Genomic DNA, 23,353 nt, shown 5'->3' with positions numbered 1-23,353 from the left:
GGCAGTTAATATAAAACTATGCAACAAGTAATTTGGAAGCTAGCACTAGAATACATTTCTAGTCACTTAGGGAACTCTTCCAGCTCATTAAGCTGTAATCATCATCAAGTCCCTGCAAGTCATACAGGAATTAATATGTGCCAATGTCTGAGTTCTAAAAGTACAAGAAAATAAGCAAGCAACTTTGGGTTGCCTGTCCATAAACACAGAAGTTCATCATTTGCCTGCCTGAACATCATGGGAAACCTCTGTAACTACCACAAATTCACAACAGACTAGACACTGTCAGCTGCATGGCAGAATAAAACATTTTAAATATAAAGATACTCAATTATCCTTTTAATGACTATAACTAAGATATCCACCAATGTTACAGATTCCGGTAAAGGTCCATGGGTTTTGGTAGCATCCTGAAAAACAATTACACCCACCTTCTTAAAGAAATAAGTATATTAATTAATGTGAATTATGTTTTTTTTTATTAAATGCCACAGTAAGATTACAAAAATGCCAAGTTACATATTTTTTAAAAGGCACTTTTTTATGAACAATACTTACTATCCACAAGCCAATCTTTTCAGCTGGATAAAGAACCACAGACTTTGGAAGTGGTAAACATCCTGACTGGTCATAGACTCTAACCTCTAGCACATGTACTTCCTATACAGCATCCCTTGCCTTTACTTCACCAAGGCTGCCTATTTCTAAAATACAGAAGGAATTGTATTTCCAAAGGTTATAGTCAGGCCCTGTTATTTGGGTTTATGATCTGTACATGGAGCTCTGTGTGTAGAATGACTGCTTTGTTTAATACTCTCTTGTCAGTATCTTAAAATTCTTATGATTTAAAGGGCCATTTAGTTTTCACTTTGCAGTTAGGTCCCACCAACTACTTGGCCTATCCTGGATATAGTGGTTAAAATTGTCACTCAACCCTGACTACTAAGCCAGACATGGTGGCTCCTTTCTATAATACCAATACTTTGGAGATAGAGACAGGACAGTCACAGGTTCAAGATTATCCTCAGCTACACAGGAAGTTCAAGACCAACTTGGGCTACCCGAGACTCATCTCCAAAACAAGCCCACCTAAATACCAGATAAGGTCTGAACATACATAGACCATTATATTATAGACTCCATGAATCTTTTTATTGTTTTTTTTCTTTCATTATCCAGGGCCTTGTGCATGCTAGGCAAATACTCTACCACTAAGCAATATCTCCAGTTAACCCCCATGGTTCTTTTAATGCAGCCTAAGATGGCTAGCTGTTTTGGATACCACATCATTATTAAATTATGCTTGTAATAAAAATACACTGATTCTTTTTATAAATGTAAGCACTGATCTAGGTATTATTTGTACAGTAGAAATGATTTAAATATATATATATATATTAATATTTACATGTACCCATTTTAATTTTGCATTATAGATTTCTTTGTTCAAAAATGAAATTTTTAATAACCTTTAAAATTTTAATATTATAATTATATCATTTCTACCTTCCCTTTCCTCCCTCCAACTCCTCCCATGTTCATCCCCTTGCTCTCTTTCAATTTCATGGCCTCTTCTTAATGTTGTTGTTATTGTTATGGTTGTTGTTATGTATGTGTATAATTATATAATTACAACCTGTTTAGTCTGTAAAATGTCATTGGTATGTGTGTTTTGGGGGCTGACCATTTGGTATGGATAACCAGTTGGTGTGCTCTTCCCTAGGAAAGACTGTTTCTCCTACTCTCAGCATTCTTTAATTGCCAGGAGTTCTTTGCATATTGAGGCTACGGTCTTTCCTCCATCTACTTCGGCACGTCTACAGTTGCTGTCTTCCTTGTTCAGCTCATGTTTAGGCAGTCATGTTGGTGAGACTTCATGGGTGTAGTTTCTGACATTTCTAGGAGACACAAACTCCCTGCTCCTCTGGCTCTTACAATCTTCTCACCCCCTCTTCCGCAGTGATCTCTGAGCCTTAGGTGCAGGAGTTGTGTTGTAGATGTATCACTTAGGACTGGGCTCTATACTCTGCTGTTTGATTGGTTATGTATCATTGTTTTTACCCGAGCACTCCAATTTGTCGAGATCTTTCTAAATCTTCATTATTTTTTATGTTCCATGATAATGATCTCAACCCAAACTATAAATTTGAGTCATTTAGAAGAGTTTTAAAACTTAAGTTTTGAAAACACTGAAGCCCAGGGATTATGATTTAATTAATCTTTCATGAGGTTGTTATTATTCTTTTTACTTTTTATAACAAAGTTTTCAAACACTAAAAATAAAATATAACAGAACCTCTCTGTATCCATAATCTAGTTCCAATAATTATCAACATTTGTATTTATTCTTCCCTCTAGAAATACTTTAAATTAAATCCAAGTCATCAATTTCTCCACAAATATACAAATATCATTTAGTTGCTTTTAAATGCTCCTCAGTCAAATATAACAGGCAGCCAGTGTTAAGAACACAGATCTGGGCTGGTGAGATGGCTCAGTGGGTTAGTGTATTTGCTGACAAATTTGGGTATCTGACTTTGATCTCTGAGACACATGGTAAAGAAGAGAACTGACTTGCACTTGTCCTCTTCTCCCCCCCCCCCAAATACCACAGTAAAGTAATAAAATTTTTTTTTGGTTTTTTTTCGAGACCCGGTTTCTCTGTGTAGCTTTGCGCCTTTCCTGGGACTCACTTGGTAGCCCAGGCTGGCCTTGAACTCACAGAGATCCACCTGGCTCTGCCTCCCGAGTGCTGGGATTAAAGGCGTGCGCCACCACTGCCCGGCACTAATAAAATTTAATAAAAAGTATATAGATCAATGACATTGATTGTCCCTTCCATTTTCAGATACTTGCAAATTTGAAATGAATGTCTTGTTTCTGTATTGGATCAATGATTGTGATAAGCAAGGAATTATAAAGGGTTGAATGTTAAAGGAAAGGCCATTGACACAGCTACAGTTTAAAGCTAATGCTTGTGATGGCTAATACTGGCTGTCAACCTGACCTATGTAGGAAGGAGGAACATCAATTGAGGAATTGCCTCCATCAAATTAGCCTGTAGGAACATCTGTGGGGGCATTTTCTTGATTGCTAATTGATGTAGGAGTACCCAGCCCACTGTGGGCAGTACCATCCCTCGGAAGGTTGACCTGGACTGTATAAGAAAGGGAAGAGTCTGGGAGCAAGCCAGTAAGCAGTGTTTCTCCCTGGTTTCTCCTTCAAGCTCCTGCTTTGGGTTTCTGCCTTGGCCTCCCCAGATGATGGACTGTAAACTACAAGATGAAATAAACCCTTTTCCTCCCCAAGTTGTTTTTGGTCAGAGTGTTTTAGCATAGCAACAAAAAAGCAAACCACGATATGTTCATCACCAATATGCGAGTTTAGTACACAAACTACTGTGTACCATTTTTTGGCAAGCAGCTCTGTTTATAAAGTAGATTGAGGGCACTGTGTAAGACAATATTGCTCTATCTGCAAAAGAATAATGTAAATGAACTTTCTAATTACCAATAAGATTCATTTCTAGTCTATGTAAAATGTTTGATTAAAAATTTTGTCCATAGTAATAACCGCTGAAACCTGACAGCTGATTCTTTTTTTTTTTTTTTTTTCTGACAGCTGATTCTTTTATCGTAAGTTGCCATACTTACAAAGTCTGGCCAGTACACCTTTCCTGAATTTTTTATAATGTCAACCTCATTAAATGTTAATGAGAAAACTAATTAGTAAACTGCCAATGCACTTAGTAAAAAATATATTCAAATACAAGAAAAGTGTTTTCAACAGAGGTTATACATTTTCCTGATTCTATTATTTTGCTACCAGATCTAAATCCTCCAAACAGAACTGTGAGTGCTTATTTTAGAATAACCCAATAGCCACATGGCATTTTGAAAGCTGCCAATTTTACATGAAGAGCTCTGGAAAACAGTTAATAAAAATTAATTCTTTTTTAGGTTGTGTTTTTCATCCTTGAACATTTTAAAAGACATATACTTGAAAACTATAAATTTTTACACACACACACATTTCTTTCTCTAACTGAAATCTTTATTGACTAAAAAAAGAAAAGAAAACTTTTTTGTTGAGGCAGGATCTCACCACAAAGCCCAGAATGGCCTCAAAAATCACAAATTCTCCTGTCTCGGTCTCAAAGTGATAGGATTATAATTGTATGCCACCATGCCCAGTTAGAGCTTTGAACTGTTCTATGGAAGCAACTGCTGTCACATACAGAAGTTTATAATGTCTTATGGGGTTAAAAAGAGTTGGTTAATTAATCCTAGTTACATTTCTTAACATTAAAATATAGGAAAATAGGATGATTATTAGCATCTTTGTTTATAAACCATACTATTTAAGACTCATATGTCAATGTATCAAAAGACTAATGCAAAAATTTAAGTAAAATGCAACACCAAAATTCCTAGGTGTAAAGCAGAAAGCATGATAGCAAATGAATAAAAGTATAATATGGGGAGGGTCTTGGACCTGCCTAGGCTCAGTGTGCAGGACTCTGCTGACTCCCCATGAGAGACCTTGATTTGGGGGATGTGGGGATGTGGGGTGGCTTGGGAGGGAGGGCTGGAGGGTGGGAGGAGGGAGGAGGGGGGATCTGTGGGTGGTATGTAGAGTGAGTAGAAAATTTCTTAATAAATAAAAATTAAAATTAAAAAAGTATAATATAATATTTGTTTACAAAAACTAACCAGAGCACTATTTTGGTTCATTTAAAATAAGAAGAAAACAAAGATAATAAAACCCAGATATTATTATTCATTGATTTAAAACTGTACTCTTGCCAGGCGGTGGTGGTGGTGGTGGTGGTGGTGCACGCCTTTAATCCCAGTACTCGGGAGGCAGAGCCAGGTGGATCTTTGTGAGTTCGAGGCCAGCCTGGTCAACAGAGCGAGATCCAGGAAAGGCACCAAAACTACATAGAGAAACCCTGTCTCAAAAAAAACAAAAAAAAAGAGAAAGAAAAAAAAAAACTGTACTCTTTTACCCTATATAAAGATGAAAAAACAAAACAAACAAACAAAAAAAACCCACAACCCAAGAACCCACACTTCAAATTGAAAGATCATCAGAGACCCTTTGGGGGTGTTAATTTTTAGGTCTCTTTAATTTACTGTTTCAGATTTTCCTCTGGTATATTTGAAGATATTCTTCTTCAACAACCTTTATATAGTTACTAACAGTATCATATCTTGAGTCTCATGCTTTCATTTCTAAATAAATGTATCTAGAATATTTACTGTGTCCCCAAAAGTGCTATGTTTTGTTTATAACACCATTTCTCCCAACTGAGAATGTCTTTCTCAGTTCTCCCTAGCAAACAGCCTCCCAGATATTGATAGTGCTTATAGACAGATGATTAAAATAAAAAATGATCCAAATTGGACTTTGGCAAAAAGCTCCACAGATGCCACACTGGAATTCTGCCACAAATATTTCAGCTATTGTTATTAATCACTGCTTTTAGGAAATCTTTGTTTCATTTAACAATACTTCTGCTAATCATAAATTATATCAGAGCTAGGTATAGAAAATTGCATTCGAGGTTCCTATTATGTCTTTGTTCATAGATTAAATAAGTCAACAAATTGAGCTACTGACTATCCCAGTAATAATATATTTGTCTTACTTGTTTATCAACTGTTCTAAAAGACTTCAAACTTTATAGGAACTATGACTATTCTATTAACCAAAATCTATAACAATGACCAGCTACCACCCCATTTCTCTGTATCTTGTCACAGTAAAATCATTCCAAGAATTATTTCAATTTATCCTGTTCCAAAATACATGATTGGCTCATATTCTCTATGTCCCTCCAGTCTCTCTATGCTCAAAGATCAATTTATAAAATATGAACCCCTTCCTTGTCTGTCATGATATCTCACTTTATTCTTCATATTATTTATCAGCTCCAGTCATAACACACAGGATCTAGCTATTGACTGCTCTCGGCTAGAATGAGACCCCATGTAAAAATAATTTTGTTTAATTATTGCTTTATCTTCAGGACTTAAGACCAGTTCTTGGGGCCTGGAGAGATGGTTCTGTGGTTAAGAGCATTGGCCACTCTTCCAGAAGATTTGGGTTTGATTTCCAGCACTCACATGAAGGCTCTCAACTGTAACTCTAGTTCCATGGAACCAGATGCCTTATTTTGGCCTCCATATGCACCACATACTCATGTGGTACACAGGCATACATGTATGCAAAACATCCATAAACATAAAATAAAAAAACATACAAATCAACTCTTGATTTTTAGAAGGCACTTAGTAAATGCTTGTTCAGTGAATGCATTATACACCATCACATTTAATATTTTGTATTACCTTTTGTACTTACATAGCAGTGGCAAAAAGATGAAAACAGGGAAAATTTTCTAACTAAAAGGCAACATAAAACCCATGTCACCACTATTACAGCAATGTGGCAAACGTCAAATGCTTTTTATTATTTTCAGCTTACTTTATACCCATAGTCCTTCCTGAATTATCCACAAGCAGCACGAGCTTTCAATATTTAAACTGCTATCCCTTCTTTAAGAATTATGTTTTAAAAATACTAAAATTATGTGTATTTTTCAATACCATTCAGCAGTACAAGTGATGCTTAGATCTACAAAAGTACTATTTGGGAAAGTCTAGGTTTAGGGCAATCATAGATCAAAGGGAACTTGGTCTGAATAAATTATTCTAATGTCTACATGATTCTGATTACAAATAACAGATGCATAATCAGCATCATAACATTCTCCAGTGATTATCAGTATTTTGCTCTTACAGTGTTATTATGTTGGACATATTCGATATTATTACTTCAAATCAATTTCCATATACAACATGAGAAAATAATTATTAGGGGAAATAGTGGGCAAACAGGAGGAGGGAGAGGGAGGGAGAGATGTTACTGACTTCATTGGTAACATCTAATATGAAATGTTTATTACAGCTTTCAAAACCCATTTGACTCACACTACAGTGATCTGAGATAGAGAAGACAATGTTATCTTCATTTCACAAATGAGCCCGCTAAGCCTTTACTTGTCAAAAAATATTATACCTGTAAAGAAACCAAATACATATTAAAAAGTCAAAGAAGGTAAAAGAAACAGGGTTAATGAAGAAAGTGCGATTACTGGATGGTGCATTTGTACAATGTGAAGGCTGGCAAAAAAAAAATCCCAAAATTTAACATCCAGAGGAGTCTTTCACACTGTGCTCCCCTGCCTGTCTGGAATATCTTAATACCCCTGAAGATACACATACACACACACACACACACACACACACACACACACACACACACACACACACACGCACGCATGCACAAACATCACACATGGTGACATGTGTGTTATATCTATATCTGAATCTTTTTTTTTGTTTACAAACTGTATGGCCATGGCAGGCTTCTTGCTAACTGTTCTTATAGCTTAAATTAATCCATTCCCATAAATCTATACCTTGCCACGTGGCTCATGGTTTACCGGCATCTTCACATGCTGCTTGTCCTGGCGGCAGCTGGCAGTGACTCCTTCTGCCTTCCTGTTCTTTCTTTTCTCCTCTCTGTTAGTCCCACCTATACTTCCTGCCTAGCCACTGGCCAATCAGTGTTTTATTTATTGACCAATCAGAGCAACACATTTGCCATACAGAACATCCCACAGCATTTAGTAATCCCTTTATCAACAAAGGTTATCTCTACTTTGGATGATTTCATACAAAATTGGTCACCTTCTGATATATATGAAACAGTAGGGGAATTTAATAAGAAATATTGAGGTATTCTATAATTCATGGATGCACAATGGACTTTATTAGACATGAATAAAATCCATTTGATGCATCTATCTTTAGTCACATACTGACTTCCAATTGCTTTAATTTGGGCATCACTTTGATGAGCATGAATCATGATTCCTCAATTAATTGTACTTAACAGTTTCAAGGAAATTAAATAGTGTAGGAAAAAATGAAAGGATAAAATATTGAACAGGTTTTCTCAAACTTAATGCATAGAAAAAATGAGAATAAATAAAATTTATCAAAATAAATTTAGGTGGCAGAGAAATAAGATTAGCCTGAAGGAATGTCTACCCTTATTTATATCTGAATCTTTATGTCCCAAAGGTATATCATTTCTTTAAATGTGAAAGGTCAGGTTGAAGTTTTGAGAAATAAAGATGGCTGGTTTGGTCATTTTTTTTTCTTGATGAAAATAAGGATTATTGATTGCCTATCTATAAGTCTCATGCTTTTTTAGGTATTGGTTGATATGCGTCTCACCATTTTACTTACCCTCTCTGCTCCTGCGGCCCCTTCCTTTGTGGCACAGACTGGAATGTTTGCTCCTGTGCACCTTAGGGTCATGAACCCGAAATCCTTAAGAGTTAAATATGTAGATTATGTGCAAAGGGTTTTGGGGGAAAGATATAGGTTTGTATGTTAAATAGAAAAGTAATTTTAGTTTAATTTTAAAAGCTAGAAAATTGCTAGGTGGTGGTCTTTAATCCCAGCACTCGGGAGGCAGAGGCAGGTGGATCTCTATGAGTTCAAGGCCAGCCTGGTTCAGAGCAAGTTCCAGGATAGGCTCCAAAGCTACAGAGAAACCTTGTCTAAAAAAACCAAACCAAACCAAAACAAAACAAAAAAAAAACCTTGAAAATTGATAACACTGACCATTTTAATCCTCAAAACCTATAAAGCTGCTTTTTCTTATTCCAAGAAGTTTTTAATTTATTTATTTCTATGTGTATTAGTGTTTTCTGGTATGTATGTCTGCATGTCTGGTGTCTGTGCAGGCCAGAAGAGGGTGCTGGATCTCCTGGAATTGGAGTTATAAGCTACCATGTGAGTGCTAGGAATTGAACCTGGTCCTCTGGAAGAGAAGTCACTGATCAGGTCAGGGGCACAAAATATGATTTTTCCCTTCTTACTATTTGCCACGTGGGGTTTTCTTTTTAATAGGCCAATATGGTAATTTACCTTTAGCATGAGCAGGACTTTCCAAGCCTATTCCAAAATTGCATGTTTACCCTTTGAGTACCAAACATTTTATCAGATGATTGTTTTGTGAGCATGAAATGCCGCAGTATTTTGCTAACATATGTAAAATGAACATTTTCAGAGTTGGACTCTTGAGTTGAGGGTTTTTTAAAAGCTTTTTTTTTTTAAAGAAAAGCTTAGGGTTACTGTGACATGGCCATTAAAATGTTATAAGTTCTGTTTATTATATATGTGTTCAGAGAAAATCATTTAAAGTGATTTATAAAGTCTAAATATAAAATGAAAAAGTTACTTCAAATATTTTCAAATAAAATGTTTATTTCAAATGTAACCATGTTCTAGTTTATACAGATGCTTCAATTTCAAAGGGACAGCACCAAGATAAAAGAAGGGATAAGAAAAGAGAATATTTTAAATCTTTTGTTTTAATGTTAATTTTCTAGTTTTGCTCTACATGGAATTAAAAAAAAAGGTCTGCTGATGGTAATTATAAATCTAATGTCTAAGAACCTTGCTTACCACTATTCAGGTATGAAAAATTCAAGAGTAAAATTCTCTCAACAAACTACCTAAGACTTCCTGATTGGCAGGTCTTTCTAAACCTCATTCAGTAGAGTACTTAACAGGATGTAGTCTATGTAGTGGCTCTCATCCGCCAAGCAGAGAAAATTGCTGATTTGTGCTTAATAAGCCAAATATGCATAAATTATTTTAATTATAGAAAACAAGGTTCTAAATTTAGCAGCAGTAGTGAAGTCTTTACCTTTATAAACCATGAGAAGGCAAGTGAGGCAACTAGAGAAATTCAGGATAAAATATTCTCTAAATAAAAGAAAAACAACCACCTTAGTTTTGTAACAAAATTTCCAAAAAAAAATTCCATTCTGCGGTGATCCAAGATAATTAAGGAGGACAAAGTTTGATAAATGGTCAGTCAGTGACCTATAAAATTTCCACTAAAAAGTAGCTAAAAAATTTAGAAAAGGGACTTTGTGATTCTAATGTCAAAATTCTCTTGTTAGAAACATCATTATGAAAGAAAACTAAGTCCATGAGGCTTGGTGTGTTGGTGTATGCCTATCATACAAGCACTTGAAAGGTTGAGGAAGGAAAATAGTGAGTTTGAAGCTGGCCTGAGCTATATAATTAGACCTCTCCCCCAAAATGGAACCAACTAACTTCACCAAATCCATACTCAAGACATTATATTACTGGGTGGTTATTGCCAGTTAGCACATATTAAATAAAATAAATCTTTGTTGTTGTTTTGAGAGAGGGTTTCTCTCTGTAGCCTTGGCTGTCCTGGAACTCAGAGATCCACCTGCTTCTGCCTCCTGAGTGCTGAGATTAAAAGCCTGTGCCATCACCGCCTGACAAAACAAACCTTAAAGTACAATAATTAACATTTCTTGGTGGTCATCATCATTTCTCGATTATACAAAACCTATAAGCTAATCTTATAAAGGGATAGCACATAACACAACACATAAAGTAAACAAAATGGAAAAAAGCAAGTTTATGCCAGTATATACTCATGCTCTGATGAAAGCTCATGCTAATGAGTATAGAAAAGCAGAGCTCTTGGTTTCACAATTTAACTAAGAGGACAGTTAGTTAAACAGCCATGAAAATCAGCATACGCTTTTGCTGTGGACCAAAGGAAACCAAGGAAACTTTTAAAATAGCTCTTTGCTCCTTTTTGAGTTGTTTTGTTTCATTTACGTGACTGTTGTGGTGATTTTAGGTATCTTGTCAATGTTACAGATAAAACAATCATGCAGAAACAAATTGCCCATAAGTCACGACATACGTATATGATTGATAGAAATCTTTGTTTACATCTTCAGACAAATGTCCTTGTTTTCTAGCAACTGGGGAACTAATAAAAGGGGTGGATAGGATAAAGAGAAAAAATCCACTTACAATTGACCTGCTTTAAGAAATTCTCACTTAAATGAAACTGCCATTTAAATGAAAGCTTTTCTGTAAAATAAATTGTAATTTTTAAAGATTTAAAAAAAGTTAAATCCTAGGTTTATCAGGGAAATTTTTGTTCCCATACTGCCTAGAGGTCCTCCTTGAACTTAGATAGATGAATGTTACTTGTAAAGTTATATATCTCATTGGACATATGAATTGTATCCACATTAGGGGAAGCTTGCATTAACATAAATAAACCTTTGTGACCACTATCTTACATTTTATACTCTAAACTCCATAAAGTAGGCACCAGGATTTTTTTTTTAACTGAAGAGGGAAATCAATGTCACTTAACCAAGAATCTTCTTCATTCAACCCTAAGTCATTTGGTTCTAATTATAATTTCCTAGTAAACCAGCTATCTTCCTCCTCCTCTACTTCCACCCTCCTCCCTTAATCCAGCACTTTAAAGGCAGAGAACAGAATTATAATTACCAAAAGTCATTGTAGCATATAGTAGTGCTTTAAGATTGCATATATGAAAGAATTTGACAAATGTCATCCAACAACTAAGAGATAAGGATAGGATCAGAATTTAGGTTTTTAGATTTATGCCTCTTTCCTCTGCATCCATTACCTTCCCCAAATTAAGCCTGGTCCACCACTTCAAGGTCCTAATACCAAGCCAGGAATTAGCATGAAAAATAGCTCTTGCCTCCCCAAGGTCCAAAAGTTTGAAAACCCCTGCCCAAGACAAAGGATCTCAAAATAGCCTTCTCTGGATTCTTCAGACATGGACCAGTTTTGAATTTTTAAAATTCAGAACTGTGGGCGGGTGGGTTAGGAAGGAAGAGTTGAACTTCCTTCTGTTTAATTGGTTTGGTTTACACATCTTTGAAAGAAGAGGCAGTGCCAAACTCACTGGAGAGGAACGTGTGCTTAACAGAAACAGAGATCCCAAGGATTGAAAACTTGGATATATATAAAGCGAAAGATGCAAAATCGGGAGAGGTGAGTAATTCTGAGGGTAGCTTCTCTACTTCCCCAGCATCAAGCATCCCTACGCCCTGACCCAAATCTCACTTGAAGCCTCTCTCAGTGTGTGACTGGGGCATTTCATTCTCCTTAGGATTCCCACGTCCTCACAATGCCCTCCACCCCCCACCCCCGCGCACTCACTCCCAGGGTGGTGATTATTTGTATAGGTTTTGAAAAAAGTTAAGTTCACAACCGCGAACCCGCTCCCATTGCCGGTCTTAACGGGACTAGTCAAGCTAGACACTGGCCATCAACCCCCTCCCCCATGGGAAGGGACCCACCTGGTACTACGGGACTCCTCCTTAGCTGCTCCCATCCCGGGTCCGACCCAAAGAGCAACTGTTACTCCAGTGCAATACAGTCAGGACTCTCTGGGAGCAGCAGAAAGGTGGTGGCGGGAGCAGAATAGGCAAGTCCGTTGCCGCCGCGGGTTTAGGACGAGGCGGCAGGCGGCGACGAGTAACTGTTTGCCTCGCCACCCTTTGACAGTGGACACAGCCCTAACTCAGGTGTAGTTGGCCACGACTGCTGGCCGCTGCTTACCTGTAAGTCCCCCTCCGCCTTCTTCCCCGTAGCCTCGACGCCGTTGCAGGACAAAGTACTCGTTGGATCTTTCCATCAGCCACAGCTTCAGCGCATTTTTCAACAGCACTTCCTCAGGCTTCAGCCACATCTCGAAGAACTTTGTGCCGCCTCAGGAGCGGCGACCTATTTGTCCTCCTTACCTCTCCCCTCCCAGCCTGTCTTTAACCCTCTACTTCTCCTCCCACCAAATCTTCCTTCGGCGGCAGCGCCTCCGGAGGTTTTCCACACTTCCCCCAACCCTGCCTTCTCTCCCACGTAGGCAGAGAGAGTGCCAACTCCCTCCCACGGAGCTACCGCCAGACTGGGAAATAGTCCCGCTTCGTCTCCTCTTGGGAGTTGTAGTTTTCTATTGGCTTTCCTGTACCCATTCAACTACAGCTCGAGACTACATTTCCCGCAATGCACTGGGGTAAGAGTTGGGTGGGTGGGGGGCGTCTTCGAAGCGGTCCCGCCACCAGTTAAGTGAGTTTTGCCTGTGTAAAGTTAAAAATGGTTTTTGCTTCAAATAAACTAACCCTGGGTATGACAGTTCTTTTACAGTGAACGGACTAATTTGTTGAAAACAAAGTTTCCGGCATTTTTGAGTAACGGCCCATCCAGGAAGCAGTAGCCTGCAGCCACTTCTATTTAATTAGCGCCAACTAGATACTGGGTGATTTCACAGGTAACCCTCCCAGAAATCTTTCGAAGTAGATCCTCCGTTTTTCTCCCTAATACACGGAAATCGCTAGCAAGTGAAGTGACTTATTCAAGGTCTCACAGTTGTTGCTAAGATTCGTTGTTCAAAATTCTTGCCTAAATTAAATTCTTTCTGTTCATAACGGAAAAATATAAATCTCATACCTTCTTCACACCTTGCGACTCTCCCTTACCCCATGCTGCCTCTGTTTATTTACTGTTATAAACGATGGAAAATCTCTAGTCCAACTTTTTAGGTATCCAAACTATTTATGAGGGTATTTTGTTTTTCTTAAACTGTTTTAAGAATAACAGCCCGGGTGGTGGCGCACGCCTTTAATCCCTGCACTCTGGAGGCAGAGCCAGGCGGATCTCTGTGAGTTCAAGGCCAGCCTGGGCTACCAAGTGAGTCCCAGGAAAGGCACAAAGCTACACAGAGAAACCCTGTCTCAAAAACAAAAACAAAAACAAAAAAAAAAGAATAACAAAATTCCTTATAGGGCAGACTTTATTTCTTGGTATCTTGGCAATGTTGCACAGTTACTTGCACACTAATATGAAAGAGGTCTGCTGTGAGGAACTATTTGAGGGCTGTTTTTATTTGTTAAAGCCTGGGCTAAAGAATAGACTGAGAGTGAAAACAGACTTAGGAAAGTCCAGATAAAGGGTCCGACAAGTTGGCAAGATATCCAAAGGGAAGACATATGGAATTGTGGCTAAAACTATGGGATGGGACACACTCAGACTAGCAGTCCTGGAGCCACTGAACTCTGCCGTGAAGGAGGGTGTCCAGGTTAAATCTTACAAAATGCAGGCTGCCACACGAAAGTTCTTGTGGATGAAAAGTAACAACAACGAAAACCCCCAAACAGCAGCAACAACAAAGCCAAGCCCCCAAACAGGACAATCTAGGATTCCCTGCTACCCAAAGGCAATAGGTGGTAGAGCATCTCTCTTCAGAGTATGGAAGAGGCAACTCTCCTAGAGCCTGGACATGAAGCTGTTCCTAATGCAAAGTCATCTGAACTTGAAGGTGTATTAAAGTACATCATTTCTGCTTTTCTTCATAGTGCAAGGTCAATAAATGCAGCAAATGTAGATCCCTCTTGTCTTCCTTCATTTGTACAGTTCCGGCCTCCTTTTAATTTCCACTGTTAGTCAGTACCCTTATGGTTATAGCGATGGCAAGGAGCATCAGAATCGGATGGTTCCCTTACCTCTACTCTGAACCCAGCCAGGTCTACCTAGATGCTCCATCATAAGATCAGGCCTCTTTCAGCTCAGCACCAAGCATTTAGAGCACTTTTTGCTTTTGTAAACAAACATTTTGCTAATTATATAAAGAAACAGTTTTCAAGTTAAATTCTGTCTATCATGTAAAAATTTGTCTTGATCACAATCTACTTCAAGTCTTTGCAAATAAGTGTTTCTCTAAAAGCACATTAAAATAGAATGGCGTTCTATTCGCTGTTCAATTGTGCATGTTACTGTAAATTACTTAGGGATTACAAAAGATCTTGAATATCCCTGCTGGTGTAGTCCTGGCACTTAATGTACAGCATGTCATGTTCATTAATAAGCCTGTGCTTTTTCTTAAGCTTATAAATGCAACTTCAGAGAAATTGTTATTTTCCTAAGACCTCACACTTAAACAAATGGCAGAGATGGGATCCTAACCTGTGATTATGACTACAGACCAAATTACTATATTGTCTATGAGTATGTTCCATAGATACAAATGCAGTGTGTCCAATGCTAAACTCACCTCTCTCAATTCACCCTGCCCAAACTAATCTCTTAGTTTGAAACACACCTATTTACCAAGATGTTAAGCTAAGAATTTTGGAATAAGCTTAGATTTCTTTCTCTCATTTCCTGTCTCCCCACCTCCACCAGCTGTGTCTCTCCACACAATATTTAAGAAAATCTATCTCACCCTTCTGTGGTTTAGGCTAGCCCCACATCATGTTATTTCTATGCAACTTTTAAAGCTTCTCAATTCATCTGTTTGCTTTCATTTTTATCTCCTAAGCTATATATTAACCCACCTAATAATACAGCATGTGGATATAATATCCAGAGATTGGCTCTTCTAAATAGTGGCCTCAAATACCTATGACAAAATGTATGAGGTAAGAAATGCCCAAAACCAATTCCAGAGACTGTGCTATGGAAAGGCTCTAGCTGTCATTTAGTTTATTGGCTAATCTGCAGTGACACTAGCTATCTTTATATATTTTTAGTCTATAGCAGGTTTGGGTGCAGTAAGACTCAAAGCGTGTATATTATTGTTAGGGGACAGTCATTTAAAGTTTTGTTACTCAAGTGTGGACCAGCATCATCTGGTCACCTGGGAGCTAGAAACTCAGACCCTCTCACCTTACACTAGGCCTGCTCAACTAGAATGTATATTTTAACAAGGTTCCCAGGTAGTTTGTAGGCAGATAAAGTTGTAGATGCACTCATGTAAAGCAAATTGGGTATTTGAAAATCAAACTACCACAAATTGGTGGCAATTAATCATGTTTCCACTAAGCCCCACCTAGGCATCATTTATTAAAAATGTAAGCCCTGTCAATATAAGGTGGCTATAATGCTGTTTTTAAAAAGATTCTATTAGTACCTGTTCATTAACATTTTCTGGGACAATGGTTAAAAACTAGGATACCAGTTGGAGTTACAGCTAAAAAGGGAACTTGCTGTTAACCAGCCATAAACATTTCTATACTTTTAAACACCAACAACTATACCCGTAAGTACCTCACATTCATGAAATTTCTTCCATATTAAAAAAATTGAGGACTAGAGAGATTGCTCAGTGGTAGGTTCTTGCTGCTTTAAGCAGGAGGACCTAAATAAAAGGCCTAGAGCAGCTATACACACCTATAATCCCAGTGCTGGTGTCAGGGACAGAGACAGGGTGATTACTAGGCCTTGCTGGCTGCCACCCTAGCTCTGGGTTCAATGAGAGACTGTCTCAAGGGACTAAACCAAAAAGTGATAGAGCAGGGCACCTGATGTCCTCCTCTAGATTTTGTGCATGCCTTTATGCACATATCACACACACACACACACACATACACACACACACACACACACACACACACACACACACACACACACCATGAAATACACACACTGAAAGTTGAGGATTAATGGTTAGTGCTTCTCAAACTTTTCACTGAAGTAGGTTTGTTGGTAAAAGCTATCTCTAGAGGTCAAAGTGATCGCCACAATCATTAATTCTTTTATTCTCATCTATTGTATTAATTAAATTTCATATTTATTGTGCTTATAGTACAAAAATAATTCCAAACACAAACAATGAGCAAAGGAAATAACTAGAAATTTTACATTCTTGGTTGATAATTAGCAAACTATTCTACAAATAAACAAGGATGAATGTATTAAGGAGATAAGGAATGTTCCTAGCATTCCAGTTGTCACTGTAAATGTTTTTATGATGTTGTCTGATTGGGCGTGGAGTAAATGTCTATTTCCAATATATAACAACCCAAATTCCACTAAACGCATACTCAGACACCCTTATTTCTTACGTTACAACTCGTACAAATATCTACTGCCATGGTTAAAAGAATTAGCTAGCCTATGTTGTGACTATCATAAAATCTGATGCTTAAGCTAAAGTATATCAAATGATAGTAGCAGGAAGTAATAAAATTCACAAGCAGCATGGAATTCTTCTCTTTGATATATACGCAGAAGACTCCCAAATATACATCTAGAGAATGATTTGTATATGAATGTATGTGGTATTACTATCCATAATGACCAAAATGGTGCAATACCCTAAGGATTCAATAACTAATGAATGGCTAAAAAAAAAAAAGTCAGATTCTCATATGAGGGAATATACAACAATGAAAAGGCATAAATTTTTTTTGTTTTGTTTTGTTTTTTTGAGACAGGGTTTCTCTGTGCAGTTTTGTGCTGTTCCTGGAACTCGCTTTGGAGACCAGGCTGGCCTCGAACTCAGAGATCCGCCTGGCTCTGCCTCCCGAGTGCTGGGACTAAAGGCGTGCGCCACCACCGCCCGGCAAAAAGGCATAAATTATTGGATGTATATACTATATTATGGATGAAGCTTGAACACGTTATTCTAAGGGGAATCCAGTCACAAAGCCCTTATTGTACAATTCTGTTTGTATACTGTCTAAAATTTGCAAACCTATAGAGACAGAAAGCAGACTGGTGAATGGGTAGGCTGGAAATAGGAACAGGAATTGATTATTGATATGAGGGTATATTCTGGGATAATGGAATAAGGACCTGAGTTCAAATCCCAGTATATATGTTATCAAGCTGTGCATCCATTCCCCAAATACATGTAGCTCCAGCTCTGGGTGGCCTAACAGCTTTTTCTGGCCACTACATTGTGCCACCCCTCACCACACATATGTATACACTCACACAGACATGCTGTGGAACAATCTTTGTACACTATAAATATGTCTTGCTCTCATTGTTAGTAAGAAGCTGGTTGACTGATAGCTAGGCAGGATTTTGGGGGGCAGAGAGAATACTGAGAAGGAGGACAGAGTCAGAGGAGTCACCAGCCAGACTGAAAGGAAGCAGGACATGCAAGAGAGGTAAAAGCTATGAGCCTCGGGGCAGCACACAGATTAATAGAAATGGGTTAATTTAAGTTGTAACAGCTAGTAAGTAATGAGACTGAGCTATCAGATGAGCATTTATAATTAAGTCTCTGTGTGGTTATTTGGGAGCAACTGCCAGGACACAGAAAAACTCTGCCTACAAGACACATACACAATTTTTTCTAAGTTAAAAATACCTCTCTCACTGAAGCAGCATGCACAGGGCCTACACAGGTCTGCACCAGGTCCTCTGAATATGTACTATAGCTTTCAGTTTAGTACTTTTATGAGACTCCTAAATGTGTGAACAAGTGGGTCTCTGATTCTTGTGTCTGCTTTTGGGGCTCTTTCATTTTTCTGTTGGCTTGTCTTATCCAACTTCCATATGATGGTTTTTGTTTTATCTTATTATATTTTATTTTCTTAAAAAAGAAATAAATCCTTAGATGGAAAAAATACCTCTCTCAAAATGACCCCCATAAAACTTAAATTCTTTAAAAATATAGGGAATACTCATACTACAGGCATGTCGTCACATAAAGCACGTGTACACTGATTTTGTTAATCATGGTCCTGTGGAATCTGAGCATCTGTGTATTCTTAAAATGTTTTACAAATGACAAGATATATTCTGATTCATTAACATCCTATCAGTCATACAGTCCAAAGAGAAAACTGGAAGAAAGCTTTAAAATATAGTGTAAATATAGGTTAGCATCAAGATATTTTAACCTTGTATTTTATTACTGGTCAGCTTTATTATTTACTTTGCTGACATCTAAAACTACTTCAGTTTGTTCAGTGAGATCATAATGGCAGATCTTCCCTTTCTGTGTGAAGCCATATGTAAAGATCACACTAGATGTTTTATTTTGCACTGATCAAATATATCAATGATCATTTACATCCAATTATTCTTCCCTCTCAAAACTAGGTGTATTATATACAAAAGTGAGTATATGATAGCTAAATTGAACACCAGATGCAATCTTTCATTGGAATAGTTTATTTACATTTCATATTTAAAGAGAATCAGTACAAATCGGGGCATCATATTTACAGCATTTTCAAATCAGTGTACAAGAATGCAATGGTTTCATCCATTATATATTCAGCAAACAAAAATACATGTCTGTTCTATTTTTGTTTAAATTCTGTTGGAATTTGCACTCACTGGGAACAAAACTAATGGACAAGCCACACAAAATAGAAATAAAGTGCATTTTCAAATAGCTCTATTTAACTTTGGTGGTTGAAGCTTCAAACTTTATATTAAGGCACCTGGAAATCCCCCTTCCCTTGATTCTTTTTTGAACACCAACAAAATGCATTCACAAAATTATAGATATATGGATAGAATTTAAATTTAATATAATTAGAGCCTATTAAGCCAAATGTAAACTCAATTTTCAACATCAACGTTGTTTGGAAAATACTTTCCACAGACAAATCTTATAGAACATTTTCTGTAAATGAATTCTGCACAGTAACCAGTTAGCAATATTTTGTGATTTATTCTGCTATTACTATTTTCAAATCTTATGGTAGTTTCTATTCTGTGCTTTTGAAAATTTCAAGTTTGAGAAATAGTTTACAATATTTTTGTAAGAAACTTTTTGTGTCTATAATCTTGTGTGGTGTCACTAATATACTTGATCAACCAATTCAGTTCACATTTTCTGACAAACTATGCTCACACTCACATGAAATACTTACACAGCTTAATTATAAAGGAAAAGTTAAAAATGAGTATTTTGCTTTAATTTCATTCTATCAACTTAATGTACTTTAAATAGACATTTCATGAAGTACTAGTCTAAGTTTGCATTGCTTTTTACAATTCCAGATCAATATAAGCACCTGGATACAAACCCTGACACAAATAGCCCAAGCTAAAGTAGTAGTAGTATTTAATTATGATACTATCATAAAATAAAGTGATTACAGCTACTCCACATATTTAAAGCAACATATTTTTATAAGAAAGTGGTTATAAATGAAAAACCTGGCTATTTGTAGACAGTTCTGAATGTTTAAAAATGTTGCTATCACTATCATCAAGAGGAAACTTGCCCATGAAAAACATAATGAGTTTGTGGAAAAAGTGACTAGGTTAAATATGTTAAGCCATTTAACTATAGTGTAATATTATTCACGTCAGCACTTTCAGTATCATTCTTGCTTTATTAAGTTTACCCAGTTCATTAATAGTAAACTAGGCCCTGATTGGCAGTCCTGTTATTACTAACGGTTCAAGTTTCTATTGACACAGACTTTCTTATGATTTAATTTCTCTAACAGCAGTCTCTTGATTAGGACTTTCATCTTCCTCAAAGGTTGGGTTGTCAACATGAGGAACAACATCCACGGCCACAGAACTTGCTTCATGGTTTACCAGCTGTAGATTTTCATCTGGAAACAGAAGGGAAAATTGTAAGATGATCCACCGTTCTCTCCTTTCAAGACAGAATTCTGCATCATTTCCAAGAGGGCTTCTTCATTCAATGATATTATACTCTGATGATTATACCAACTCTTTGTTTCTTAATACTATATGACTTTTTAAAAACCCAATGTGGGGTGCCCTCCTATATTCATGCTATTCAGAGGGTCGAGGAACAAGCATTCTTGTGCTTTCAAGGCTAGCCTGAACTACATAGTAAATTTCAGGCAGGTCTATACTACAGTATGAGATCCTGTCTTTAAAAAAAATTTTTTTCACATAAGGCATCTATGGCATTATTGATTTATGATTCCTATTTTTAATTCATGCACATGCGTTTACTTTTACATGAATTATGGACTCATTAAGGAAAAAAGTGACATTTATTACTTTTTTTATTTCCTAAATATAACAGTTCTTAAACCTGGATGTACATTACTACCATTTGGGCTATTTGAACCTAACTGTACAGTAAACAAAATATATAACCATCCTAAAAGAAAAAAGGTGTGTGTGTGTGTGGGGGGTGACAAAACAGCTAAAGAACTTCATGCTAGACAGCTAAAGCTAATGTGGGGTGTAGAGTAGTTACTGAAAGTATATTATGTTATTCTAGAATTGAGAGGTGAAGTAAACAAACTGTGGGTAAGGAAAGACTTTCTCCTTTCACTGTCACTAAAAGGAATTTCAAATAAGGTCAGTAGGATAGTGAGAATGAGCCCTATGCTGTGGAGCAATCACATACATCCAGCAGTATAAACTCAGTGTCTTCCAGATAAGAGGGAGAGGGACAGAGAAAGGAAATGAGGGAAAAGCTTTGTGAGGAAACATGTCTATCCTAGTCTTGTTCTTTGAAAGAACTGATTGTAATAACCACCCAGTAACAATAAGTGTGCCTAATGCCCAAATCTTGCTTTTGATATATCAATCTCCAAGAAGAGACTTCTTGAAGAAATGGCAAATTTGGGGACAGGGAGTGTATAAAATTAACCTAGATTCTAACCTAGGTGTCAGCAAACTATAACTCACAGAGCTGGAACCACAATTATGAGTGCTTTTCACACTTCAAAAAATTTCTCAAGACAAACCAACTCCTCCCCAAAGAGATACACAAAGAGAATATGCAACAGAAATATATGTGGCCTTCAAAACATAAATATTTACTACTTGGTCCCTTAAAGGAAAAAAGTCAACCTAAGACTGAAAGCATACTATGGTACCAGAAATTAAAGAAGTTAAAAGAATAAAGAACCCAACTTAAATAAGTTTCTGAAGACAGAAATGAAGAATTTATGAGCAATGGACAAATCATGAAACTAAACAAAGGATGAAAGAAGTATCTGTGATCTCACTCTATTACCAATAACTGAATAAAATACAAAAGGAATAGTTCTTAAATTTTAAAATTATTATGTGTGGGAAGAATGACAGAAATAGAAAATCACTATTTGGTGAATACTTCAGTAATAATTATAACATGAAATATCAATTATTGCTAAAGTTGGCCAGTAAGGGACCCATGAGAAACAAGATATTTGCATAGTTTCCAAGTATCTATCAAAAAGACATTTAATAATTACAAATGGGAAACAGTAACTTTAAAGGGAAGAATTTGGCAGACAGAACCCTTAACTGAGTGAACAAAGTTAAAATCATTTGTAATGAGAACATTGTGTGCCTCATAATATGTGCTGCTGACCGGGACACAGCATCACTTCTCTGGCATTCTTACCAGAAATGGACAGTGATTTAATTATCATGAAGCAGCAGACAAGGCTAAATAAAGGAACATTTTATAAAGTAACCGATAAGTGATCTTCAAAAGTATCAACATCATAAAAGGCAAATATTAAGGAATCGTCATAGACTGGAGATCAAGGAGACGTACAAGTACACCGAGTGTCGAATCTTGAGACAGAAAAAAGGACATGCGTGGGCCAGCCAGTGAAGCTAAGGTCTGTAGTTAATATTTCATCAGTTCATTTTCTGGGTTCCATACAAGTATATGGTTATCTAAGATGTTCATATTTGCAGAAGCTAGGAAAGGGATAGATGGGCGTTCTCTACACTATTATTGAAATTTATTTTCTCAGTCAATCTGAAGTTATTTCAAAATTGAAAATAAAACTACCTGTAATTAGGCCCCATCCCTCATGAATTCTTATTTAATTGATCTAAAGTGCTGTTTATATGCCATATTTTAAAAAAATCTCTCCATGTGATTCTGATGTACAGCCAGGCTGACAACCAGAGGCCTTGCTGGATAGATTCACAGTGTGGTCCCTGTACCACCAGGAAATTTGCTATAGATACAAATTTTCAGGCCCCACTCCACTGAGTCAACAAGTCCTCTGGGAAATTAGGTAGGTAGTTAATTTTGAAGACTAGTACTCTAACAGAACTGATCCCAATGATGTACTACATAGATGAAGTAATTATGCATTTGCAATTATAAAAATCAACTGTCATTGTAATTATCAGTGACAAATATGTAAGATTCCCCAAATGAGCAATATGCAATCACAGGCAAAATTGATTGTGACCTAAGTGGTTGTTTATTCAACACAAATGTACATATCTTAGATAGCAGCACATGCTGAGTAGAAAACAGGTTAATATAAGATGCTCTCCTCACTAAGAGGAAGTAAAAATTACATGATACAACTTAGTTCACTAAGTGCATTAATAAAAATTTGTGGATGTGCATGTGAAATAAAGGCTTCTCAATGAGTCTGGGAGGCAGGTCTTCAAAGGCAGAGCAGACATTAGACTGGGAAAGGAGGAGTGAAAGTATGCCATAGAGAAGCAAAGAGCTCAAACCTAGAGGACAGAACTGAGAAAAGGAATTGAATCAACAGGAAAGCAAGAGTGAAGAATCTAACGTAACTAAGGATTGAAAGAAGAATCCTTAAGCCTTCAAAGTGGGTGTCACTAGTGTTGTGGGATGTTTTGTATGCTGTGAATGTGTTGCTCTGATTGGTTGATAAATAAAACGCTGATTAGCTAGTCGCCAGGTAGGAAGTATAGGCGGGACAAGCAGACAG

The 23,353-nt window shown here is 37.0% G+C and overlaps 2 protein-coding genes across 3 annotated transcripts in view; both read right to left on the bottom strand.

The window, feature by feature from the left end:
- Window positions 1-12,879, bottom strand: part of Tbc1d8b (TBC1 domain family member 8B) — a 79,997-nt gene extending 67,118 nt beyond the window's left edge. Inside the window, 1 exon segment of the mRNA XM_028895127.2 lies at window positions 12,531-12,879. Coding sequence (XP_028750960.1) covers window positions 12,531-12,660 — 130 coding nt within the window. The 5' untranslated portion in view covers window positions 12,661-12,879.
- A 5,975-nt stretch (window positions 12,880-18,854) lies between these two features.
- Rnf128 (ring finger protein 128) overlaps window positions 18,855-23,353 on the bottom strand; it is a 109,383-nt gene continuing 104,884 nt past the window's right edge. For both annotated transcript variants that reach the window (XM_037199470.1, XM_028895124.2), the window contains exon 7: window positions 18,855-20,278. In XM_037199470.1, the coding sequence (XP_037055365.1) occupies window positions 20,145-20,278 (134 nt within the window). In that variant the 3' untranslated portion in view covers window positions 18,855-20,144. The remainder of the gene's footprint in view (window positions 20,279-23,353) is intronic.

This window comes from Peromyscus leucopus, chromosome X (assembly GCF_004664715.2).
Source record: "Peromyscus leucopus breed LL Stock chromosome X, UCI_PerLeu_2.1, whole genome shotgun sequence".
In the NCBI taxonomy this organism is placed as follows: domain Eukaryota; kingdom Metazoa; phylum Chordata; class Mammalia; order Rodentia; family Cricetidae; genus Peromyscus; species Peromyscus leucopus.
Note: the sequence above shows the minus strand (reverse complement) of the source record. Positions and strands in the feature narration are given on the sequence as shown.